Source organism: Garra rufa, chromosome 22 (genome assembly GCF_049309525.1).
Source record: "Garra rufa chromosome 22, GarRuf1.0, whole genome shotgun sequence".
Classification (NCBI taxonomy): Eukaryota; Metazoa; Chordata; class Actinopteri; order Cypriniformes; family Cyprinidae; genus Garra; species Garra rufa.
Window position 1 is genome coordinate 13,442,304 of NC_133382.1, and position 27,743 is coordinate 13,470,046.

At 37.1% G+C, this 27,743-nt stretch overlaps 1 protein-coding gene across 1 annotated transcript; it reads left to right on the plus strand.

Moving 5' to 3' along the window:
* drosha (drosha ribonuclease III) lies at nucleotides 1-27,617 on the plus strand. The gene is made up of 31 exons (XM_073828540.1): nucleotides 1-139; nucleotides 907-1,643; nucleotides 3,370-3,676; nucleotides 4,005-4,146; nucleotides 4,398-4,558; nucleotides 5,211-5,291; nucleotides 5,868-5,954; nucleotides 6,084-6,170; nucleotides 7,018-7,089; nucleotides 7,316-7,397; nucleotides 7,481-7,552; nucleotides 7,762-7,931; nucleotides 8,106-8,230; nucleotides 9,193-9,292; nucleotides 9,426-9,533; nucleotides 9,935-10,042; nucleotides 14,802-14,940; nucleotides 15,050-15,110; nucleotides 15,273-15,332; nucleotides 15,516-15,615; nucleotides 15,839-15,941; nucleotides 16,497-16,567; nucleotides 17,641-17,685; nucleotides 19,736-19,893; nucleotides 20,290-20,395; nucleotides 20,656-20,797; nucleotides 22,601-22,683; nucleotides 23,983-24,086; nucleotides 25,176-25,268; nucleotides 27,125-27,171; nucleotides 27,305-27,617. The coding sequence occupies exons 2-31, from the start codon at nucleotides 907-909 to the stop codon at nucleotides 27,418-27,420; spliced, it is 3,867 nt and encodes a 1,288-aa protein (XP_073684641.1). The 5' UTR covers nucleotides 1-139; the 3' UTR covers nucleotides 27,421-27,617.
* The last annotated feature ends 126 nt before the right edge of the window (nucleotides 27,618-27,743 follow it).

The window sequence follows — 27,743 nt, forward strand, 5'->3', positions numbered from 1 at the left end:
GCAGCACACACCGCTTCGTGAACGAGCTAAAGCGCTGCATCATAAACTGAGCATTTTACCGCTGTAAAACATAAAATATTATAAACATCATCACTGGTTTATTTATTTGGGTTCCAAGCGTTAACGAAGCCTTCTAAAGGTGAGTTGTATTCTTTAGGAATAAAATACTTGACTTCATAATAAAGTGCTGTTCTGTCTGATGCTGAAATTGCGTGTAGATACATTTATATAGTTTATTTGGTGTTAAAATGCAAGGTGAAAATACTCTCAAGATGCATTTGGGAAGAATAATGCATTGATCTTTTAAAATCAGGTTTCAGACCACTGCAAGATTTGACTCGGTCGGAGCAGGCTTGCAAGGCCAGTGGTTTAGATTTTTATATGCCATGTAAAAATTTTTCACTGGCTAACGTTACACCACAAAATAACCTTGTTTTATGTAAATAGCTGCTTCCAAGACGTTAGAAACGCCGTTGTCTTTTGACCTCATACTTAGAAACTGCTACCATGTGTAAAGAAATGTTATTACGTTTGCTGTATTTAACGAGTAAAATTAACCTGTCTTCTGTGAAACACAAAAGAAAATATTTTGAAGAATGTTTTGGTTACCAATGACCACTTAGGCATATATAGACCACTTTTTATATTTGTATGTGTTCCACAGAGAATTAAAAAAGTCATACAGGTTATAAAGACAATTTTGATAGCACAGCAAAACTAAATTTACTGAGAATTTAGTGAATACAAGGAATAAGACAGCAATAACATATTAAAATTCAGTGTTTTCTCCAGTTCTGACTGTTGAAAGTGTTTCAGTTACATTGGTGTTTTTATATGATTGGCTACACTGAACAGCATCCTTCTGTCCATATCCACATCTTTCTCACATCCATGTCTTTTTTACAGATGTCTTTCCACGCTGGCCGTGGATGCCCGAGGGGAAGACCACCTGCTCCTGGCCCAATGTACCGGCCCGCTCCTCCTCGGTATCACTACGACCCTCCAGCCGCTCCAGGTCCCATCTATAACCCTCAAGGCGGCAGTGGCTACATGCCACCTCATCCTGACTTCATGCCATTCCATTTCCCTCCACCACCACAGGGCTCTAACCCTCTGCCTCAATGCCCCGTACGCCCACCGGTCTTCTCAGAGCCACCCCCTTTTCCTCCACCTGCTCCTCACAACTCAGACAGCTCTGCTCCAGTTCCGGTTCAGAGCTCTTACCCCTACATGATGCCCACTGTCACCCCTCCACCCCTTCCACCTGTGCCACCCTCAATGCCACCTTCCATGCCCTACCCGCCATCATATCCCATGAGCTATCCTCCACAGCCACAGCTCCCTCCTCCACCAAGCTTCAACCCATCTTATGTCCAGCCCGGAGGTTCCTTCAAACCTGAACGCCCCCGCCCGCCTCCACAGTACAAGTCAGACTCCTGTTCTCGCTCACCTGAGAGACTTCGTCATCATGATGACCACCGACATAGGGGCCACAGCTACGGAGGATACGGAGGCCGCCATAATCGAGAGTTTGGAGGAGAGAAACGGGACAGAGGGTGCAGTTCAGAGCGCAGGCGGTCAGACAGCCCACGGTGTAAATCAGACTATGACAGAGGGCGAGTGCCATCGAGACACCGCAGCAGGTAATGCACTTTACTGCTCATATTCTGCATTTTCTGTTATTAAAAACTATGAGACCATTGGGACCCGCTTATCATAAACCATCGTAACATTTCTTATGACACAGCAAGCATTATAATTCAAAAAGGTGTTTAATGCTTTGGCAAAGTGGCATGAATGCTGTTTTGTTTTCCTACATAACTTTTTTTGTGAAGTTGTTTAAACCTCTCGAAACACAACTTTTATACACTTACAGTGAGGAAAAAAGAGTGATTGCCCACTGCCAAAAGAAATGATCAGTCTATAATTTTAATGTTAGGTTTATTTGAACAGTGAGAGACAAATATCAACAAAAAAAAAAATCCAGAAAAACACATTTCAAAAAAGTTTTTTTTTTTTTTTTTTTCAAAGCTTGAATTAACAAAAACCCTTGTTTGCAATCACAGAGGTCATATGTTTCTTGTAGCTGGCCACCAGGTTTGCACACATCTCAGGAGGGATTTTGTCCCACTCCTCTTTGCAGATCCCCCCAAGTTCCGAGGCTGACGTTTGGCAACATGAACCTTCAGCTCCTTCCACAGATTTTCTATGGGATTAAGGTCTGGAGACTGGATAGGTCACTTCAGGACCTTAATGTGCTGCTTCTTGAGCCACTTCTTTGTTGCCTTGGCTGTGTGTTTTGGGTCATTGTCATGCTCAAATACCCATCCATGACCCATTTTCAGTGCGCTGGCTGGCTTCAATGCCCTGGCCCTGGCCCTGGCCCTGGCCATCCATCGTCCCTTTGATGTGGTGCAGTTGTCCTGTCCCCTTAGCAGAAAAACACCCCCAAAGCATAATGTTTCCACCATCATGTTTGACAGTGTGGATGGTGTTCTTGGGGTCATAGGCAGCATTCCTCCTCCTCCAAACACAGCGAGTTGAGTTGATGCCAAAGAGCTCGAGTTTGGTCTCATCTGACCACAACACTTTCACCCAGTTCTCCTCTAAATCATTCAGATGTTCATTGGCAAACTTCAGATGGGCCTGTACATGTGCTTTCTTGAGCAGGGGGACCTAGCGGGCACCGCGGGCACCAATAGTGTTCTTGGCGACGATGGTCCCAGTTGCCTTAAGGTCATTAACAAGATCATCCAGTTCCGGGCTGATTCCTTACTGTTCTCATGATCATTGAAACTCTATGAGTAAAGATCTTGCATTGAGCCACAGTTATTTTGTGTTTCTTCCATCCGTTTGTCACCTTCTCAGCAAGCTGCTTGGCGATGGCCTTGTAGCCCATTCCAACCTTGTGTAAGTCTATAATCTTGTCCCTGACATCCTTGGACAGCTCTTTGGTCTTGGCCATGGTGGAGAGTTTGGAATCTGATTGATTATTTCTGTGGACAGGTGTCTTTTATACAGGTAACAAACTGAGATGAGGGGCACTCTTAGGTCCTTACCTGTATAAAAGACACCAGGTAGCCAGATATCTTGCTGATTAATAGGGGATCAAATACTTATTTCACTCATTAAAATGCAAATCAATTTATAACTTGAAATGCGTTTTTCTGGATTTTTTAATGTTATTCTGTCTCTTACTATTAAAATAAACCTACCATTAAAATTAAAGACTGATCATTTCTTTGTCAGAGGGCAAACATACAAAATCAGCAGGGGATATTTTTTTTTTCCTCATTGTACTTTAATAAGTACTATTGCTGGGTTTCCTGTTACTATGTTATTTTTACCACAGCAATTTTGCCTCCCCAGAGAGCGCTATCGACATAGAGATGAGCCAGGTTCGCCCCCCTCAGACAGACACAGGAAACACACTCGTAACCGTTCAGGCAGTCGAGAGAGAAAGCGACGACGTGTGGAGGAGGAGAAAGAGAGGAGAACAGACAGTGCCTCAAGCAGTCGAGAGAGATCTACAAGTTACAGCAGGAGTAGAGATGTAGAGGAGACATCCACTGACCGTCACGAGGAGGAGAAAGGAGAGGAGGAGTTACTCAAACCTGCCTGGATCCGCTGTACACATGCTGAAAACTATTACTCAAATGATCCCATGGACCAAGTGGTAATCAACACAACACAAACTGCAAACAGACAGTCCTGACCCAAATTCACTCGACTGGTCAAAAATTGACATGTTGGCCTGCTTAAACAAACAGATCATTGTTTGAAAAGTGTCACAGTGTTACAAACGTCAGGAAGTGAAAATAACGATGATTTACTAGTGACTCTGAAAATTAAACTTGACATTTTTATAAATTTACCACAAAATTACATTCTACTCCTCTAAAATGTTCAGTAAAGAGTTTTGTACTAAATATTGTAAAAGGCATCATGACAAAAGCATGGCAGATACTCAGAGAACTGTTTCTCATCTTTTTATTCATCTGTAGGGTGACTCTACAGTCGTGGGCACTAGTAAGTTGAGAGGTCTGTATGAGCGCTTTGAGGAAGAGCTTGGTCGGAGACAGGAGCGGGCCAAATCCAGCAGGCCTAAATGGGAACCACCCAAGACCAAACTGGACGAGGATCAGGGTATTGTATATTGTATATTTTGCATGAAGCAAAAAAATAAATAAATAAAATAATAAATATTTTTCAAGTCAGTCTTCAGTGTCTTGCAATTACAACAGAGTTGCAATACTCTAAATGCATGTAAGCTGTTTCTCTAACAGTATTTTAGACCTAATTTCAGAGCACAAAAATAAGCACGCACACAAATATTTTTAGGTATATCACTCAGCCCTAACTCTAGTAAAAAGATGAATTTGTTGTGTGTTGTGCAGATGAGAGCTCCAGCGAGTCAGAATGTGATTCCGATGGAGGCGGTAGCAGCTGCTCCAGCAGTTCTGACTCTGATGTGTTTGATGTTATTGCTGAGATCAAGAGGAAGAAAGCTCATCCTGACCGCCTCCATGAGGAGCTGTGGTACAATGACCCTGGACAGGTGCGCTTCACCATCACTGCGGCCTCTTTGCTGAGAAATTATGGTTGTTTTGCTCAAAAAACATTTTATGCTAGCGATGCATCATAATAGAAATCATTTTGGACCCTATAGGCTGAAAACCAAATCCAGAGATGCTTATTTAAAATCTGGGATAACTAAACAAATTATATTATTGTTTCTATTCTTTTTCTTCTTTTTTTTTTTTTACATTGCTTACATTGTTGTGTCATAGACAAACCTGATAGGGACAATAATGTTAAAATGCCTGTACTAGTAAAGGGATAGTTCACCCAAAAATGAAAAATGTCATTATTTACTTACCCTTGTGTTGTTTGAAACCCGTAAGATTTGAAGTATCACTTAACCAGATCTGATATTCATGTAGCTAGCTATAAACATGTCAACAGTTGGACTAACATTTAAATTACTTGTTTCTCTTAAAGCAGTAATACTTATTTATGTCACATCCTGTGATGTTTTCTGCTTGAAAAATCTGGAGAGGGAAAATAATCTAAAGAGTTTTTCAAACTAACCATTAGTGCTGAAACAATATTGGCATGTATTAATTGTTTGATTTATATAAGTCTATTAGTATGACTTAAAATTAAGCTGTGGTTATTCTTATTTCTTTGTTCTTGTATTTAAAACACAGATGAATGACGGGCCATTATGCAAGTGCAGTGCCAAAGCCAGGCGAACTGGAATCCGACACAGTATTTATCCGGGTGAACAGGTACACATGCATTCATTCAATCACTTCCCTTAGTAATTCTTAAAAACTTTTATATGCAAACATTTGAAATATGAAAATATCTGAAATTTGGAAACAATTAAAACAACTGGTGGAAAAAGACTTATTCTTTGCAATATGAAAAGCACAGACAGAAGGGTTTAGGAGAGAAGCTTTGGAAGCATGTTACTTGTAGGATATTTCACAGAATGTTAGCTGTTTTGTTTTTCATTAATGTCTAATGGGCTCGTCCATGTTGATTTTCACTGGTGTATAATAAAAATAAAATATTTTAGGAACAATTCTTAGTTTGTATTAAATGTGTGGTTGCCCAACACAAAATTGCTATTTTTTTTATATAAATGGTACTAATCAACATAATAGCAATATTAGCATTTTTATAATTGTGGATTCCTAGGCATTCATTTTTATTCTGAGAACAAGATCATGTGTTTATGCTTTTGTTGAAAAGTTATTTAAACCCAGCATTTTCATCAGTGATTTTAATTGTTATAAATGACAATAATCTCGGTTGTCAAACTGATTGGATTGGTCAGCATCTTTTTCTCTCTCTTATAGCCAGTGAAAACATGTCGACCAATGAGTAACAATGCCGGAAAACTGTTCCACTACAGAATAACTGTGTCCCCACCCACCAACTTTCTAGTAGGTGTCTGTGCAGTTTTAATCTTAGTATTCAATATATATATTTATTTATTTATTTATTTATTTATTTTTTCCTTATATTGTTTCTGCCTTTGAATATAATTGTTGCTCTTTCTCTCTCTCTTTTAGACTGATAGACCCACGGTTATTGAGTATGATGACCACGAGTACCTGTTTGAGGGCTTCTCCTGCTTCTCTCACACACCTCTTACTAATGTAAGCATGTGACTTTTGCGTGGTTGCAATCAAACCTAGTAACTAGATTACGTTCCTTTAGTTTTTGTTACTAAACAACAATTGAAAAAACTACCTAAATAATCTAGTTCAACAGCTAAAAGAACAAATTAGACTTTTGGGTTTAGATTTAATAACAGCGTGTTCCAGCGCAGTCACTGTCAGTATTTACTAATGATATGCAGTGAAAACGGATTTATGCATGCCACAGATATTGTTCATAAATCATCGCTTGTATTTAAGTTTAAATTACTCAACAGTGAATAAAATTAGTTTGTGTCAGTAAATGAGCATTATTGTGATTTACTGTACCAGCACATCTATCTCCCAGACTAAAGGTCACTGCACACTAGGGATAGTTCACCCAAAAATTAAAATTGGATGTTTATCTGCTTACCCCTAGGGCATCCAAGATGTAGGTGACTTTGTTTCTTTAGTAGAACAAAAAATGAAGATTTTTAACTCAAACCGTTGCAGTCTGTCAGTCATATAATGGCAGTCAATGGGCACCAAATCTTTGAGAGTAAAAAAAAACATACACAGACAAAACTACATTAAACCATGCGGCTTGTGATGATACATTGAGGTGTTAAGACATAAAACGATTGGTCTGTGCAAGAAACTGAACAGTGTATATATATCATTATTTCCCTCTGATCCACCGCAACATTCAACTGGATTGAGCGCATTCAAAAGTTAAAAATCTTTGTTTATGTTCTACTGAAGAACATCTTACATCTACATCTTAGATGCCCGGGGGGTAAGCAGATAAACATCCAATTTTAATTTTTGGGTAAACTATCCCTTTAACTGTTTTCCCTCCTTTTAGATCCCTTTGTGTCGGGTTATTCGCTTCAACATCGATTACACCATCCACTTTATAGAAGAGATGGCACCTGAGGTATGTGGCATCCCACGTTACCAAATTTCACAGTGTCCTCATTTTCTTCAGTTCACTGCCCTTATCTTCTATAAATGATTATAATTATTAATGTTAGTTTCTATGCACAAACGTTATTATTATAATATACAATTTTTAACACTACTTTTAAACATCATGGTTGTTTCTAACACATGTGAAGTGACCCACGAATATTCAGCTATTCTAATCTGTTGTGTTTGAGCAGAACTACTGTGTTAAAGGCCTGGAACTGTTTTCCTCGTACCTTTTTAAAGACATCTTGGAGTTGTACGATTGGAATATAGCAGGTAACGTGCACATGCACATTTAACTCTACACATACACACCATTAGCATTTAACCCGTAGTAATGTATTTTTGCTGTCACACAGGTCCTGACGACAGCGGCCAGTCAGGTTGTCAGAGGTTTCATTTTATGCCACGGTTCGTCCGGTTTCTCCCAGGTAAGCTTTAAATGCCCTTCTGTCCATTTCGTTGACTAGCAAAACTGTATTAATGAACAAAAAAATAAAGATGAGTCAGTATATCTGTCTTACTTTTGAAATAAATTAAACAATATTTGAACTTCCCAATATATTGGTAATTATTTATACAGTAGAGAAAATGCTTCATCAGTGTGATTGATGTTGTCGTGTCTGCTCATGTGTGTCAGATGGAGGAAAGGAGGTGCTGTCCATGCACCAGGTGCTGCTGTATCTTCTGCGCAGCAGCACAGCTCTAGTTCCCGAAGAGGAGATTGCAAACATGCTACAGTGGGAGGAGCTGGAGTGGCAGAAATACGCCGAGGAGTGCAAGGGCATGATCGTCACCAACCCTGGCATGGTAAAACACATTCGCACAAACAATGGCATGATGTCAGATGAACAAACTGAGTCTTTCTGCACTGACATCAGTTGCCAAAAGCTTTTGCATGATTGTACATCCACACTAATATAAGGCCACTGTCATGCAATTGCACTTAAATGTGTGCTTGTGTATGTGCCTTTATTCACACAGAAACCCAGCTCTGTAAGGATTGACCAGTTAGATCGTGAGCAGTTCAACTCCAGTGTGATCACTTTCCCCATCATTGTGCATTTTGGTATCCGACCTGCCCAGCTTAGCTACGCTGGAGACCCGCAGTAAGTCTGACTGAGCACTCACCACTTCTTTCTTTTTGCTTTTTAGCTTGACTTCTAATGGTAAGGGTTTTCTGAAGTGGTTCTTATAATTTGATTTAACGGAGTAGTTCACTTTCAGAACAAAAATGTACAGATAATGTACTCACCCCCTTGTCATCCAAGATGTTCATGTCTTTCTTTTTTCAGTCGTAAAGAAATTATGTTTTTTGAGGAAAACATTTCAGGATTTCTCTCCATATAATGGACTGAGGAAGGAAATCCCAGTTGAGGAAGAAGGGTCTTATCTAGCGAAACGCTCGGTTATTTTCTAAAAACATTTACAATTTATATACTTTTTAATCTCTACATAGAGTACACACTGAGCTAGACAAGACGAGCATTTGAGGTTAAAAAGTATATAATTTTTTTTTTTTTTTTTTTTAATAAATAACCGATCGTTTTGCTAGATAAGACCCTTCTTTCCTCGGCTGGGATCGTTTAGAGCCCTTTGAAGCTGCATTTTGGAAGTTCAAACTCGGGGGCACTATAGAAGTCCATTATATGGAGAGAAATCCTGAAATGTTTTCCTCAAAAAACATAATTTCCACACAACTGAAGAAATAAAGACATAAACATCTTGGATGACAAGGGGGTGAGTACATTATCTGTACATTTTTGTTCTGAAAGTGAACTAGTCCTTTAAAGCGATACTAAGCTGAAGTTCCCCAAAAAGTTTAATTTAAGGGTGTTTACACAACCAGCTCAGACCTCTTTTCATTAAAGGGAATAAAGGGAACAGAGCTAAATAGAAATCTCTCTCCACTGTTTTTGAACTATTCAATACTTCAATAAAAATGATAAGCATAATTAGTATTTTTTTTTGTGAATATTTAAATTTAACTTAAATGTATTATTAACAATGATTGTATTAATCATACAATGATGAAAATGTGAAATACTGCAGTTTACTGCTTTCGTTGCAGGTATCAAAAGTTGTGGAAGAGTTACGTAAAATTGCGGCACTTGCTGGCTAACAGCCCGAAGGTTAAACAAATTGACAAACAGAAGTTAACGCAAAGAGAGGTAAGTGTCTGCACATGTAGTTTATATACATAGAAATAGTTAATGTGACAAAGACACCTTAAAATAATAAGTTGGATGTGTAGGTACATTATCATAATGGTGTAATACTATGTCCGAAAACTCTGCTTCCCAGGAAGCTCTACAGAAGATCAGGCAGAAAAATACAATGAGAAGGGAGGTCACAGTGGAGCTCAGCAGTCAGGGTTTCTGGAAGACTGGTATTCGTTCTGATGTTTGCCAGGTACACATACACACCAACACGCGTAGCTTGGGTTTGCTGAAGTGTGAGCTACAGCTGATGAAATCAAACAAGTTAAATTTAAACAAGATAAACATAAGATAAAAATGTACATTGTATTTGAAACTAGACTTTTAAATTAAAAATGTGAGGCAAACACTTGATTAGCACAGATGTTAATTAAAACACATTGCATTCAGAAAGTGTTAAGTCCTCTATTTTTTCCCCACATATTGTTCTTCAAATCACTTGCAATACCAAGACAAATGTTCCATCACTCAAATTGTACCTCTTGAGTGATAGACCATGTAAAAACAAGAAAAGAAAATGTGCATTTTAAAGGGCAATGAATCTTAAGACAGGTTTTGGGGCAAATATTTGAGTCAAATGCCTTGTTTTTGCAGCACGCCATGATGCTGCCAGTTCTTACCCACCACATCCGCTACCACCAGTGCCTGATGCATTTAGACAAGCTGATCGGTTACATGTTTAAGGAACGATGCCTGCTGCAGGTAAGAGAAAGTGTAAAGACGTGTGTAAGGTTGTTTTTCATTCTGGTAAACTGCAGCACAGGTTACCAGGGCTGCAGAGTAAGAATTTAGTAACTCAGGTTTTTCCTTTTCCTTGCTTCGTCAGTATTTATATTTGGCTTCACAAAAGACAAAATATAGAACAATAAAAACAATTTCCATATTATTCCCTCCGGTCTGCTAATGTGTTATTTCGCCAACACTTCGTGGTCTGTGCATACTAGCTTGCTTGATTTACATTATATGCACATTTACGTGTTATGTTAAGTATTTCCCGTGTGAGGTACTTTGTGTTGTACACTGCCATGACATTCACACATGCACAAAACTACTACGATGGTACCTCAAAATTTTAACAGACACACTGTGAAACATTACATAAATAGGCTGAAACCATAGAAGATTACAAAGAATGGCTTGCCAGAAATCCAATTGACCATTACTTGGCCAGGTGCAGAGCCTGTTGTAAATCTGCGGATAGTGGATAGCATTTATCTTAAAGGGGTCATCCAGTGCCACATGCACTTTTACAAGCTGTTTGAACTGAAATGTGTGTTGGGAGAGTGTGTACACAACCACCATAGAATGACAAAGATCCACCCAGTAGTTTTCTTTTGATTAAGTAAAATAATTTGCCTCTTCTCATATCGAGATCATTAATATCCGATCATTTTAGAACACAGTATAGGATGTAATGAATATTCTTTAGTTTTATGGCCAAAAATAATTGCAAAAAAATTTTTTTTTTTTTTTTTTTTTTTTTTTTGCATAGTTGTGTTTGACACATGAAAACTGTAACAATGTGTCTTACTGGGTAACACGATGCAACCTTGCTCTCACTTGAAATGTGTTCCCACATTAAGTCCTTGAATTTGAGGGTATTGGACCTGGAAAGTCCTTAAAAGGTCCTTGAATTTGAAGTTAACCAAGGTGTAGGATATATATACTTTTTGGTTTTCTATTTTGTCCTTTGTTGTTCACTCTTGTTGTTATTGTTTGTTCTAACATGATGTGATCACTGTTTTTGTCCTTGTCTCTCTGTATGTAGTTTGTATATATGGCTCTGTATGTATTTATTAATTTGTGTGTAACATCAACCTGCCAGGGGGTCTGCAGATGGAAATTAGCCTAAGGCTATAATCTGACATATTTACATTTGTGAAAATGTTCATTAATATGCATTGTCCCCTTTTTCTCAAATAAATAAAACTAAAAAATATACAGTATCTCACAAAAGTGAGTACACCCCTCACATTTCAGAAACCATTTTAGTATATCTTCTCAAGGAACAATACTATAGAAATGTGCAGCTATAATAGCAGTATAAATTTACTGTCCCCTGAAAATTACTCAACATACAGCCATTATTGTCAAAATAGGCAACAAAAGTGAGTACACCCTAAGTGAACTTGAGCAACGTGTCAATGTTTTGTCTTAGCACTATTGTTATTTGGCACTGCCTTAAGCATCCTGGGCATGGAATTGACCCGAGCTGTAAGGGTCTTTGCTGGGATCCTTTTCCACTCCTCTATAATGACATCACAGAGCTGCTGGACATTAGACACATGGTGCTTCTCCACCTTCCGCTTGAGGATGCCCCACAGATGCTTAATAGGGTTCAGGTCTGGAGACATACTTGGCCACCACATTACCTTCAGCTTCCTCAGCAAGGCAGTTGTTATCTTGGTGGTGTGTTTGGGGTCATTATCATGTTGGAAAACTGCAGTTCGGCCTGCTGTTCTGGAGGGAAGGCATGTTCTGCTTCAAAATGTACAGTACATAATGGAATCCATGATTCCCTTAATGAACTGCAGCTTCAGTACCAGCAGCACTCATGCAGCCCCAGACCATGATGCCACCACCACCATGCTTGACTGTAGGCAAGACACAATATTCTTGGTACTCTACAGCAGGGCTTTTCCACACATGCTAAAACACCATATGAGCTAAACAACTGTATCTTATGGTCTCATCAGACCACAGGACATGGTTCCAGGAATTCATGCTCTTGGAAAGGTTGTCTTCAGCAAACTGTTGGCAGGCTTTTCTTGTGAGCCAGCTTCAGATGAGGCTTCCGTCTGGGACCATCCCCATGCAAACCAACTTGTTGCAGAGTGCGGCATTTGGTCTGAGCACTGACAAGCTAACCTTCTAATTCTGCAACCTTTAAAGCAATGCTGGCACTGACCACTGTAGGGTAACTCAGTTTCAGGGTGTTACTGAACCTCTAATAGCCTTGGCCATCTTTGTGGAGAGCAACCATTCTAATTCTCAAATCCTCAGAGAATTCCATGAGATGCCATGTTGAACATCCAGTAGTCAGTATGAGAGAATTGTACTTAAAGCACCAAATTTTAATTGCTCTAATACAAGTTACGCAACTTTGTATGGTCCTGTCAAGCAGACAAAAACATAAACCTGATGAATAGGACATGTGGCTTTGCATGGTTAAACAATATACTGCTGTTATCACTTAGGGTGTACTCACCTTTGTTGCCAGCTATTTTGACAATAATGGCTGCATGTTGAGTTTTTTTCAGAGGACAATAAATCTATACTGCTATGCAAACTGCACATTGACTAGTTTAATTTCTATAGTATCGTCCCTTGAGAAGATATACTAAAATGGTTGCTGAAATGTGAGTGGTCTACTTACTTTTGTGAGAGACTGTATACGTATATATATATATATATATATATATATATATATATATATATATATATATATATGTATATATAAAACGCTGAATATAAAAAAATAATATAAACCACTTGTCAAGAGGTTTTTTTTAACTACATTTTTAATTTGCAGAAACAGCTGGAAATTTAAAAACTAAACAGCTATAATGTACAACTCCACAACACTTGTAAAATTCTTTACTTAGATTATGTGTGGAGAAGTGCTCCACTGATCTCAACTTTATAGCCAATAGGCCAGATTAGGGATGCTCATATTGACCGTTTAACCGTTAACCGACCGCAAGAATTTTAACCGATTATTACTATCAGTTAAACGGTTTAAAAGGTTTTTTTTTTTCGTTTGCTGCATGGTGAAAGAAAAAAATAATGCTATACATAAGTTATCTGTTTACACACGTGCAGTGTGGCTGTACAGACATATTTCGCTGAGCAAACACCTACTTCACCTTCACTTAGTTAACTGATGTATTATATGCAACACAATGGCAAGTGGCAATATTGGGTTATCAGAGAGTAAATCCGTGAGTAAATGTATTCAAATTCTGAATGGATTATAGTCTAGAAAGTGCGCAATAGGCGCTCCCGTTACAATCACTGGAAAGCTGTCACTCATTTACTGTAGTTCATCGCAATCCCAAAAAGTTAATAAAAAGTAATAAAATAACCTTTACACTGCACAATTAATCTCTTATTTATATAATACCTACACTTTCTTTGTTTTAATGAGAGAGTTTGCGAATGTGTAGAAATCAGCAAAACTGAAACCGGCACTTTGAGTGGTGAGTGGATTGTAATTTAGCCGCCTCCGATTGGCCACAGCGATCATCAAATGTCTGTGATTGGCTATTGCTGAACGCTGTAAAAACACGCGTCTCCACACCATATGACCAATGGATGAGAACTCCCGAACCGCAAATTGAAAGGATTTTTGTGATGGTGTTTTTGTCGCGGATCTAACAGTTAACAGGCAGCGTTCCAGTCTATCTGTACAGCATGTCGACATGTTAAAAACTAGGTACACTGAGGGATAGGCTGGCCCGCTATATATTTTTATGTCCGACGGGAAGAACAAGACTGGTACCGTTCTTCAAAGCGCATAGAAGGATTCGGTGTGTTTTAGTTTTGTCAGCTTAATTAGGTAGTTATTAAATTTATATATATTTAGTGTAGGCCTATTTATTTTATTCTTTTTTATATATTTTATACTGATTTTCTCTGTTCTCAGAAGCGCTGCTGATGCGTGATAATTTGTGTATATGTGAATACAGTTTTTGTTGTTGCTCCGTTGCTCTGTATGCTGCTGTTTGCACGTTGAAATAAAACATTTGCTTGTATTTTTTATGTATCATCACAGATACTAGTGCGTTCTATTTTTAAACTAATTTATTATTCAAATTTGATCAGTTAACGGTTAATGTTCGAATAACGAGCAGCGGTTGTCGGTCAGGAAAATTAACCGAAATGAGCATCCCTAGGCCAGATGGAAGCCTCTTAGTTAAGGCACATTAAAGACCACTTGGAATTTGCAAAGAAGCATGCAAAGGACTGTCAGGAGAAGATACTTGGAATTTAAGCCTTAAGTTTTTAATTTGCAATAACAGCTGGAAATGAACCCACTGTAATGTAACTCTGTAACCAGTAGAAATGCATCCACATCCGAAAATTAAATTAAATGAAAACATTACTGGATGATTAGTAATATTCATCCCATCCAACTGACGATTCAAAGATTTTCTGTCTTTGTTAGTCGGCTAGAAAATGCTGCCTCAGTGACATTTAAATTAGGACCATTTTCAACAAAAAGTCTAAGAAAGGCAGCATATGTATCTGATCTTCCAGAACAGTTTCAGTTCTGCTTATTGTTGGGTCTTTAGTCCTGCATAGCTGCAAGTATGTGTTATGTGTTAGCATGTAGCAATAGTACTTAATGATCATAATCATTTCCGTCATTATACTACGTTCAGTTGCTAGTGATGTTTGGTTTCACACCATACATTACAACTCTCACTTTGCTTTTCTTTGGCTTTTCTTTCTTGCCCAGTTGGCAATGACTCACCCCAGTCATCATCTTAATTTTGGGATGAATCCTGACCATGCTCGCAACTCTCTGTCGAACTGTGGCATAAGGCAGCCCAAATATGGAGACCGGAAAGTGCATCATATGTACATGAGGAAAAAGGGTTAGCAAATCTCTCCTAACATGTATTTGAGAGCTTTTTTTTTTTTCTTTTTTTTTTTGAAGAAAAAGTAGTTTTACTCTACTAATGCTTTTGTCCCTTTTTTCACTAGGAATTAACACCTTGATTAATATTATGTCAAGACTGGGCCAGGATGACCCGTCACCCTCCAGGTTAGTGTGTGTTTATTGCATTATTTCATTTTCATGAAGTCATTTGTTTCTTGTGATTAAACATTTAGTGATAATTTATGAATTGTTTTTCACAATTTTTACATTTTGAAAAGGTAGAAGCATTAAAACAACTAAAGGATGTGATTCCTGTACTTTTAACAGAATCAATCATAATGAACGCTTAGAGTTCCTTGGTGATGCAGTTGTTGAATTCCTAACCAGGTGAGACCTTTTACTTTTCAACATTGCTATAAATCTGTCACAACATAGAGCATGTCTCACTGAGAATGCCTTTTGAGTTTTCCTTTTGATTTCAGATCTGTTGTTCACTCTGTGTTGACTGTTGTTCACTTGAGCTTTCATTCGTCAGATTATTGTAGTCGTATGTTTGTCTAACTTTTTCAGTGTGCATCTCTACTACCTATTCCCATGCCTGGAAGAGGGAGGACTTGCCACATATCGCACGGCAATCGTTCAGAATCAGCATCTTGCTATGCTTGCTAAGGTGACCATATACTAGGTGTAAAGCATAATCAATCAAATAATGTCTGCACACTGAAAATTATTGCTCCGTAAACATATATTTTGGAGTTATAATATCAATACAGACATTAATTTTTGTTTGTAATTTGTGCTGTGCATTTGGATAGATAATAAGTAATATATTCAAAAACTGTCTAAGTGATCTCTGTGCAAACATGCTATATATCTTTGTTTTGGATCTCTAGAAATTGGAGTTGGATCGGTTCATGTTATATGCTCACGGCCCTGACCTGTGCAGAGAGTCAGACCTCCGACATGCCATGGCAAACTGTTTTGAGGCCCTGATAGGTTAGTGCTTTATCATGTGTGCTCTCTGTCTGTGTTTAATATACTGTATTTCCACTCACTGAGGTCAGTTTTTAAATGTTGCAAACATAACTTCAGAAATTTTGTTTTGTGCTTTCTTTAAACTAATTTACAGAACATTTTAAATACTGCCCTAAATACATGTTTTGTTCAGCTGCTTTATGATCTGACTTCCAGCAGTGTTCCCAAGGCAGCCTTGTGTTCTTTTTTGAGGCTTATTGTACTTAATAAAGCACATTTAGGTTATTTTAAGAGCAAACTAATATTAATCTTTTTTTACAGAAAAATTGAGCTTTTAGATCTAAACTTTTTGTTTGTTTTTTGAAAGAAGATTCTTTTATTCTCACCGAGACTGCATTATTTGATTGGAAAGTCAACAAACAGTATTCTTGTAAAATATTATTGCAATAATACAGTGTCGTTGCTTAAATGCATAATTTCTAATTTAAAAAGAAATATAGTAATCCCAAATTTTGAATGTTAATGTATTTGTTTAATGTGTGGTTTTTTTGGTGTTTTTTTTTTTTTTTTTTTTAGGGGCCGTTTACCTAGAAGGTGGTTTAGAGGAAGCCAAGCAACTCTTTGGGAGACTGCTGTTCAACAGTGAGGTGAGTTTTGTTTGTATGTTTGTAGGACTGAACATCGCTTGCTAATTTTAGATAAACTAAAATTTAAAGTGAGCATATTAGACTATGAAAGTAAGATAAAGTGGAGTTGTGTTCCAATATTTAGCTGGTTTTCTGATTCCGAGCCGGTCTGTCGCACTTACATCGACTGAAAATGTATTTATGTTGTGTCAGATGAGGCTTGTGCAGCCTAAATTAGTATGTGAGAGAGACAAATGAGCAAAACAAATGAGCGCAACAGCACTCACAGAAGTTATATATGCATACTGCGATAGGAGCCTATTTTGATTTATGTACGCAACATTGCATGCCCGAATTATCACGATTGCAAAGTGACACTTATTTTATACAATAGTAGTTCTATGAATAGTCATTTGTCATTTCTACCTCTTTCTAGTTACAGAGCACTTTATTTTGAGAGTTGTTTATGTGAGATAACATCTGTAACTTAGTCTAGATCAGGGGAATTGTAAAGTTTAATAATTTTTTGGCGTTAAAAAGAGTATAGATTTGTGTCAACTGTCAATTATAGTTCTTAGGAAGAAAATCAGAATCTGCAAAAATCGGTATCAGCAGGTCACACTTACTAAAAAATCGGAATTCGGCCAAGAAAATTGCAGTCGGTGCATCTCTAATTAGTTATAATAATTTTGTCCTCTGAAGTAATTTCTGTATTTTGATTTCAATGTCTACCCAGACTTTCCCCAATATAATTTATAAAGTGTTAAAATACTTCCTTAAGAAATTAAAATAATCATGTTCAGCATGTTTGCAGCTTGCAGAATAAAAAATAATAATAAAATAAAAATAAAAAAAATCTTTATTTTGTTCCTGACACTGCTGTCGTTTACCATGACATATGAGAAAAATCAGGTTTAAAAGTGACAGCATAAACAGCACAAATGTCATTTAAAAAAGTCAACAAAAAACAAAGTTAACTTAAAAAAATATAAATGAAATATGTCTGTTTTTTAAAGTCTGGATATCCTCTTATCCTTGTCAAATGGACCATGTTATGTTGAATTCAATTTGTTTCCTCTCTCTTTGTCTTTCAGGAGCTAAGGGATGTTTGGCTGAACTATCCACCTCATCCTTTACAGGTATGTGCAGAAATGATTTTCAGTGCTCAGATGTTACACAAGTGTAAGACAGACACAAATATACACTTTCATCAGCTACCAAGTAAATAATTAGAAGAATAACAGTGCAGTAAAACTATTACAAACTGTTTTATGATCATGATGATGATAATAAATGGAAATAAATACTATTTTGCAGTGTCAAACAGCATAATGGGGTCCTTTTATTTGTTCAGCCAAATGAACTTGAAGTGTCTAAAACTACAAACCTTGCACATTCAAATTCTAAATGGCCATGTACACTCTTATTTAAATATTTCTTGAATATTTTTCCTAAAATATGCATTGGTGAAATTGTGCACAGTAGGGTTGGGTCGATAGACGATGCCATCGTCCATCGCCGATGGCCAATCGGCATCGCGATCCTCCGCCCCGCCCCCGCAGCGCCCCGCCCCGCCCCCGCCGCAGCAGCAACCCGCTCACGAAAAACACACACTAAATCCCTATATAGCCAAATGAAATGCATGCTTTCAATTTCTGCATCTTTACTTATTTTATTATTATTATTATTATTATGAGGAAATAATAACAAGGAAGTTGTTAGTGATCACAATACAAATTACAGTGAACTCCTAACGAATTACATGAAAGTTCGTTTACATTAATAAATGAGGCATACAAAAACAGCAGAAAAAAAATCAAAATAATTTTAATTAAATTAGATTAAATAAACTACACCAAATATGCCAGAGCTTGGAACAAAAACAAGAGTATATCTTTTTTTTCCATCGAAATACGAATGTACAATACAAAGCCTAGTTGGAACACTGGATTTGTGCCGAAAAACAGAGGTGCGTGAGCCCAACGCGCTATTTTTAGTTTCGCTTTGTTTTAGTTTCTTAACTTTATATATTTTGTTTCATTTCTGTTCTGTTCTAAATACCTCTACATTTAAATCATTCGTTTTGGAGTCAGGGTAACTAACTTATAGCTATGTTTATAGTGTTTATAATGTTAATACATAATATTTCGCTTGATTTGGTATTATTTCTGATATTAAGCTTTCTCTCTAAACATTCCGCTGCTCATTAAATGCGTTGGAGAGAGTGTGTTAAGCAGTAAGCAAATAATGAGAGCGTTATTGAACTTAAAAAAGCTGACTGGTCGAAAATATGTTAAGGACCAACACACATCCTCCAAATGCATTTATATAAACCCGCGCTTGATCTTGTCTCGTCTGCACGCACGCACTGTCACGATCTAATGCACTTGTTAATTCCGGATCTTTAAAAACAAATACCGGAACGCAAAAATCCAAAATCGGACATTTTCCAGAACAGGATCCGGCTCAAATTAAGCACTCGTGGACATGGTAGGCTACAATTAATTAATTCGTTATGAATAAATTATTTAACAACAACCATCCCTCACCCCCGCCCCCCGCAGACGATGCCATCGTCCATCGCGATGTTTCACATTAGACATCGTACGATGCCAAATTGGTCGACATCGCCCAACCCTAGTGCACAGTTTACTCAAAAATTAAAATTCTGTCATTTACTCACCTTCATGTTGTTCCACACCTATAAAACTTCCATTCATCTTCAGAACACAAATGAAGATATATTTTAACACTCTGTCATATTTATCCATTGAAAATCCACATCCAAATTTCAAAAAGAACATAAAACTATCATAAAACAAAAAATGTATGATCTTGACATGCGAGAACCAAAAAGGTGTGTTCTTCAGTATCTCAAGCATGTTTGCCATATTCAGTGTGCTCTGTGCACAGTATGGGGTACAGTATGTGCTTAAATCAATGTTTATATGTGAATAAAAGCCTGATTGTGTCTCTTCAGTAGACTTTCAGAATTCAGAAAAAAATACTTTGTCTTTCTGAACTTTTTAACCCTTAAAAATGTTCATTGCCTAGACTTTCAATGAATGGGCAAAATAATGAGAATATTACAATATTTTAATTTGTGTAAGGAAGATCAATAAAAGTCTTATGGGCTTGGAACAAAATGAGAGTATGAGAAAGCGCATATTTCATGTTCCGTATGTTTAGGTGCAGGAGTCACTGACGGACAGGCAGTTGATCGAGTCGTCTCCAGTCCTGCAGAAACTCACTAGTTTTGAGGATGCCATTGGAGTGCTGTTCACTCATGTACGTCTCCTCGCACGAGCCTTCACTCTGCGAACAGTGGGCTTCAACCACCTCACCCTGTAAGTGCTCTAGTACATCTGTGACTTTGTAAAATCTATTTTTTTAAATGGATCATTTGCATATGTGTTTTTGATAACTATCATATTTGACGAATCAGGCTGTTACGGCTCATATAATATGATATAAGAGAATATGGAGATCACTTGAGTTTTAACGCTTATAAGCCAAGTCTTAGCACTTTTGTTCTTTTAAGTCTTATCAAACTTCATGAAGATATTTTTAGGTCTGGGAATAAGAATAAGCAGTGTCTGCTCCCTCACATGGTAAACCCACATGGTGGTCAGGCCCTACAGAGACAGAGGCTATTTTTCTACAGCCAGGGACTAGACAACAGTAATCTTATCATTAGTTAACTATCGACTAGAGCTTAATGCAGCCGCTGTATTTATCTGCAGAGGCCACAACCAGAGGATGGAGTTTCTGGGAGATTCTATCATGCAGCTGGTGGCGACTGAATATCTGTTCATCCATTTCCCAGACCATCATGAAGGACATTTGACAGTGAGTATATCCCTCATCTGTACTTCATTTCATCCCAAGATTTCGGTTTTGAATTTTCAGTTTTATTTCTGTCTTTTGATGCATAGTGTCCATTACAGTAATCTTTAAAAGCCATTTTTAATGGTATTTTATGCCAACAAACTCCCTGCTCTACAGTACAAAAACATCTGGCCATTTCAGTCACTGTGCCACCTCTCTTCTGGTCGGTCAGCCCGTATAAAACTCAGAAGTATAAAGTGTGTTCATGTGTGTGATTGTAGCTCCTGCGCAGCTCCTTGGTGAATAACCGGACACAAGCGAAGGTTGCAGAGGAATTGGGCATGCAGGAATATGCCATCACCAACGACAAGACCAAACGTCCTGTTGCCTTGCGGACTAAGACTTTAGCCGATCTACTGGAGTGTAAGTATGACTCTATGTGACTGCAAATTATTGCAACTCTAATATATTAATTCAAAATTTTTGTTAGAGGACAGAAAGGTTATTAAAAGAACAATTTTACATACAGAGCTCTTAGGGATGTAACGGTATTGTAAATACCGTCGTACCGCAATAGCACATTTTTTCGATACTACCGTGGTCGCATGACTCGATAAAACCATAGGTCTTCTAAGAAAAGTTTGCTCAGGCGAATGGAGCGAACGGGAGGTAGCGGGAACTACAATTCCCATCAGCCCAGGTGTGGCCGTCACCCTTTACGGTCTGTTGCCCGCCCCCCTTGAACGTCAATTTCATTTTATTTTCGATATAGCGCCAGATCACAATAGAAGTCATTTAAGGTTATCTTTCCTATAGAACAGGTCTATACATTGTTCTAAACAAAACAAACTAAATTGCCTTATGTTATTTATCTTATTTACACGAAGGCATGTCATTTCTGTCTCTACACTGTCATGCGTTTACAATCTCCGCGAAAACACGGACTTGATCGCGGACTCCATTCATAAAAAACGAATTTACTATAGCGCGAAATGCCACGGAATTTGTCGATTATTGGATTAATAAATCAAAAGTTGGTCTGTCACTTAATTCAAATCGCGATATGGACTAGTGTCTGTGAAAACTGAAATGGAGAAAGATCGTTTTAATATGAATCCTGCATGTTCCGTTTGCCTCTGTGTATGAATGGAGGAGACACGTTTATTTTTTTAATACACTCATACTGAAGCACGCGTGACGCTCACGCTTATTTTTGGCCTTTGCATCTTACATGAACAGATAACTCCAAAGTCTCCAAAGCCGCTGTGAGTGTCACTTTTACCGTTTCATTTGAGAAAACTTGCATCATATCATACTACGGTATACACAGAAAACCTGTCAAAATAAAAGTACGGTTTACATGTAACAGAACAATATTAGTCTTGTATTACTTTTGTACAGTTTAATGTAGGTGTGTATATTTTCCTATTAAAATAATTTACATAAAACAATATATATGATAAAAAATAAATATTACAACAAGATTAATCACTTAATTGTAGAACAAAAATACTACAATTATTATTTAAACGTTTTAAACTGAATACAATTTTTCTTCCATGTATTGATTTTAACAGTAAACCTCTGTTTGTTTGCCAAAAATTAAAAGGGTTTATTTTTCATTTGATTAAAAATAAATGTTTATTCTTTCATTTGATTATCAGAAAAATAAAAACACACAAGAATTTCTAAAAAAAAAAAATAAAAATAAAAAAAGCAAAAGATTGTGGAGCCCCATTGTTCAAAATGTTAAAACAGAGTTATTTTTCCACTGAAATGAATGTTTTCGTTACTACACAAAGTAGGCTAAAGTACTGCGAAAAAAGTAACGTGGTTACATGGTTTAATAATTTTTTGTTATTAAAATTGAAAAATTGAAGTTCCTGTTTAAAAGTTTACAGATAGATGGCTAATTCGTATGCCATTGATATGTTCAGTGTTCAAAACTGTTTAATAAACACTTCTGGCACTGGTCTCTTCATTAGTTTTGTTTTTCCTGTAAATGATTCAATAAATACCGTACCGTGTCATTCATACCGAGGTATTACCGTACCGTGAAGTTTTGATACCGTTACATCCCTAAGAGCTCTGAGATTTGTAATTTATTATATAAATGATTATGTCCAGCTCTTTTGTTCTGGAGCATTGTTATTCCTAATATGCCCAGTAATTGCTTGTTGACTGTTTTGCTATTAATTTTTTTCTTTCTTTTTTTTTTTCTCCCAGCATTCATTGCAGCTCTTTACATAGATAAAGACCTAGAGTTTGTGCACACATTTATGAATGTTTGCTTCTTCCCACGGCTCAAGGTATGGCAAACTTAATTAAAGATAAGCTTTTTTTTAAATCCATATTTATACACCTGCACTTCAGCAGTCATTATAAGTGATAAGAATGAACTCAGTCTCCATGTCAGATTCACCCGAGTAAAATGTAACATTCATTGAAAGGAACAAGGTATCATTTACACAGGACATGGTCTTGTATTCTTACAGGTCTGTTTTTAATCAGCTGTGTGTTGTACAGAATCTGCAAAATGTTAATTATTTTACCAGTATCACACAAAATGCATGTTATTTTTTTATTTAGTACTGACCTTAATAAGATATTTCACATAACAGATGTTCACATACAGTATAGTCCACAATAGAACATATTAGTTGAATTTATAAAAATGACCTTTTCAAAAGTTTAGATTCTTAATACTGTATAGTGATGTGGTGATAAGCATTTCAGTGTATTTGAACCCTTTCCAACAATGACTGTATGATTGTGAGATCCATCTTTTCACACTGAGGACAACTGAGGGACTCATATGCAACTATTACAGAAAGTTCAAACGCTCACTGATGCGTCAAAAAGAAAAGACGATGCATTAAGAACTTTTTGAATTTGAAGATCAGGGTAAATTAAATTATTTTGTCTTCTGGGAAACATGCAAGTATCTTCTGTAGCTTCTAAAGGGCAGTACATGTAAAAATTAAAAAAATATATAACAAAAGTTATAAACAAAAAAAAAATGTACACATCTTCATTCTGTTCAAAAGTTTACACCCCTGGCTCTTAATGCATAGTTTTTTCTTCTGAAGCATCAGTGAGCATTTGAACCTTCTATAATAGTTGCATATGAGTCCCTCAGTTGTCCTTGCTGTGAAAAATGGATCTCAAAGGATCCTACGGGGGCAGCTGTGGCCTAATGGTTAGAGAGTCGGACTTGTAATCCGAAGGTTGCGGGTTCGAGTCTCAGATCCGGCAGGGGTTGTCGGTGGGGGGAGTGAATAACCAGCACTCTTTTAACCCTCAAAACCACGACTGAGGTGAGACCCTTGAGCAAGGCACTGAACCCCCAATTGCTCCCCGGGCGCCGCAGCATTGGCTGCCCACTGTGTGTGTGTGTTCACTACTGTGTGTGTGCACTTGGATGGGTTAAATGCAGAGCACAAATTCTCAAATTCTGTTACTAGGACAGATAAGGAAAATTGTCTTGTAAAATGAGTTCATCAGCAATAAACAGCTGAAAGACATTTCTGGTTGTAGCCTATACATCAACTGAAAATGTTTAAGTTTTCATTGTACTGCTGTTTGATCGGTTCAGTCATTTTTTTCAGGAGTTTATCTTGAACCAGGACTGGAATGATCCAAAATCACAGCTGCAGCAATGTTGTCTAACCCTGCGGACGGAGGGCAAAGAGCCAGACATTCCTCTATACAAGTAAGAAGATTATGTCCATTAACATCCTTCGATTTGCCTCTTAATCTCTTTCCTTTAAACTGAATTGTAGAAATGCATTTAGAGAAATTGTTTCGTTCATCACTGATTGTTAATGGTTTGCTGGATATTGTAATTGGTGCAAAGCATCATGGTGATAGTAAGCTGGATACATTTGCTGTAACTTTAATGTACACTATATTGCCAAAAGTATTGGGACACCCCCTTCTAATGAACAGGTTTGACTACTATAGTAATTGCCATGAGTACAAATCTTAATATTTAAGCCTATATAATATTATTCTAGGGAATTGTGTGCTTCTATTCTAACATGACAATGCCTCTGTGTACAAGGCAAGGTTCAAATCGAAATTATTAATTCAGTCAGTGTGGAAGAACTTGACTCGTCTGCATAAAGCCAAGTCCTTGAGCCAAAAACTCATCACCAAACTCCAGTGACTTACCAGTGAGTACATATGGCTACAGTCATTTTAGACAAATCCAAAACTGTTGCAACAGAGATGGAAATACAATTTTTAAATACATGAATTATGTTTCCATATTTGTTGTCAGAGTTTTGGAAGTGCTTTTTTCTGTTCTAAAGAAGGGGGTGTCCCAATACTTTTTGCCTCAAGGTCTGCATTTAAATTCACACCAGAGGTGTTCAGCTGGGATTAGGACTTTCTGCAGACCAGTCAAGTTCTTCCACACTGACTGAATCAATCATTTCTGTTTGAACCTAGCCTTATACACAGAGGCATTATTCATGTTAGAATAGAAAAGGGTCCTGTCCAAACTGTTGCCATAAAATTAGAAGCACACAATTCCCTAGAATATCATTATATGCATAAACATATGCATTTGTACTCATGGAAATCACTACGGTAGTCAAACCTGTTCATTAGAAGAGGGTGTCTCAATACTTTTGGCAATATAGTGTATGTTGTCTTGTCTTTGTTCACTAGCTTTTACTGCAGTAAGGCCACCTCTGTTGTCTTATAATAGTGATAATTTGGCCACATATTCATTTAATTGTTTGTTTGGTTTGTTTTCATTCATTTCAACTGTGATGTTTATTATCTTGTTTTACAGAACACTTCAGACAGTTGGACCCTCTCATGCCAGGACCTACACAGTGGCGGTGTATTTTAAGGGTGAACGGATTGGCTGCGGAAAAGGACCAAGGTATTAATACACTCAGATATTTACCCTCATTGCTACATCGCTGTATATCTGGTCTTATAAATGTAAAACAGCTACCATATCAGTGTTTCCCCTAGGTTTCCCGCTTTGGGTGGGTGGGGGGGGGGGTGGGGGCGTATGCGGTAGTTACTTTTTTCTAGTACTTTAGCCTACTTTGTGTAATAACGAAAACATTTATTTCAGTGAAAAAATAAGTCCAAATCTCTGTATTTTAACATTTTGAACAATAGGGTTCTGCAATCTTTTGCTTTTTTTTTTTTTTTTTAGAAATTCTTGTGTGTTTTAATTTTTCTGATAATCAAATGAAAGCATAAACATTTATTTATTTTTAATTAAATGAAAAATAAACCCTTTTAATTTTTGGCAAACAAACAGAGGTTTACTGTTAAAATCAATACATGGAAGAAAAATTATATTCAGTTTAAAACGTTTAAATAATATTGTAGTATTTTTTTCTACAATTAAGTGGTTATTCTTGTTGTAATATTTATTTTTCATCGTATATTTATTGTTTTATGTAAATTATTTAAATAGGAATATATAAACACCTACATTATACTGTACAAAAGTAATACAATACTGATATAGTTCTGTTACATGTTAAACCGTACTTTTATTTGGACAAGTTGCCGTGAAGTTTCTGTGTACAGTATGGTATGATGCTAGTTTTCTCAAATGAAACGGTAAAAGTGACAGCTTTGGAGATTGAGTTTATCTGTTCATGTGAGATGCAAATGCCAAAATTACGTGTGCTTCAGTATGCGTATAGAAAAAAAAACACGTCTTCGCCATTCATACATACAGAGGCAAACGAAACATGCAGGATTCATATTAAAATGGTCTTTTTGCATCTCAGTTTTCACAGACACTAGTCCATATCGCGATTTGAATAAAGTGACAGAACAACTTTTGGTTTATTAATCCAAAAATCGACGAATTCCGTGGCATTCCGCGCTATAGTAAATTCCGTTTTTATGAATGGAGTCCGTGAACCCGTCTGTGTTTTCGGGGAGGAGACATTGTAAACGCGCGACCGCGAGACAGAAATGAAATGCTTTTGTGTAAATAAGATACATAACATAAGGCTATTTAGTTTGTTTAATAAAAGAACAATGTATAGACATGTTCTATAGGAAAGATAACCTTAAATGACTTAAACTGTGATCTGGCGCTATATCCAAAATAAAATGAACTTGACGTTCAAGGGGGGCGGGGGGTGCCGTTGGGGTGGCGCGGCGCCCCCCTAAGATAATGGTAGGGGAAACACTGCATATGTCACACTTGGAGCTTTCTATGTCTAGTGCTAGCTTTATGCCACCTAAAATCTCTCTTGAACATTAATCTTTTTCTGTCCTGTGACATTTTTATCATTTGCTGGTTTTCTGTTTTTTCTTGTGTTTCTCTGTGTAGCAGACATCTATCAGTGAGTTTTGATTTTAGAGTAATTTAACATCCATTTGTATGTTAGTGATCTGCCACCTCATGTCAGTTAAATTTCATGACATGTTTATCATAGTTCTTGCTTATATCTGTCATGAAACCCAAACTGATTTGTGAGATTTACTTTTTTTCAGTTATTCGGTCAAATTAATATTAATTAGCACAACGTTTTGTTTTTGTTATGTTAGTATTTTAAGCTTATGTGTTCAGGTATGTTAATACACTGAAAAATGTTTGGCCACCCTTAAGTTTTATTTACAAAAATGGCCATTGCGAGAAAGTAGATGAAGAGCCAGCCCTGCTGTAGGTTCAATAGGTCATACATACTGGATTTAATTCTTTCAATATCTATTATTTGAGTTGTTGAACATTTATAACTTTTCATTTTATCCCGACAGTATTCAGCAAGCTGAGATGGGTGCAGCCATGGATGCGCTGGAGAAATGTAAGTGACTTTGTGGCATTTTTCACTATAAAAACTGGAAATGGTTTTGGAAGAAACATTTTCACACATGATTGGAATAAGTTTGTTGAAGCTTTTCTGTTTTTACATGTTCTTTGCTTCTTGCCTTCTGCAGATAACTTTCCTCAGATGGCTCATCAGAAACGCTTCATTGAAAGGAAGTACCGACAAGAACTGAAGGAGATGAGAAGAGAGCGAGAGCGACAGGAGAGAGATAGTGATGAAGGGTAGAAAAGCAGAAAGTGAAGGAAGAAAGCAGAATGTTACATGAAGTGAGTCGCACAACAGCAGGCTTACGAAAGCAAGAATCTTTTTGTTGTCGTTTTGTATGTAAATCTGTGTATAAATGTGTTTGTTAATCCAGTTCATACCATTGGTGTGTTTTAAAAAGAGAAAAGTTTTGAGTGAAATAAATCGTACCATCAAAATTTATTTGTGCATTATTTTGTCAAACCACAGAGCACATAAGAAGCATAACATGATGACATGAAAAATGGATGTTGTGTACTAGGGATATGCGCCACAACTAATTTCATTAGTGTTTAAACAAATTT

Excerpts from the sequence above, each read along its gene's own strand:
- drosha (XM_073828540.1), top strand. The coding sequence starts at position 907 with ATGTCTTTCCACGCTGGCCGTGGATGCCCGAGGGGAAGACCACCTGCT. Across the intron at positions 7,398-7,480 it reads GTACGATTGGAATATAGCAG|GTCCTGACGACAGCGGCCAG; the intron begins GTAACGTGCACA and ends GCTGTCACACAG. Across the intron at positions 9,534-9,934 it reads TTCGTTCTGATGTTTGCCAG|CACGCCATGATGCTGCCAGT; the intron begins GTACACATACAC and ends TTGTTTTTGCAG.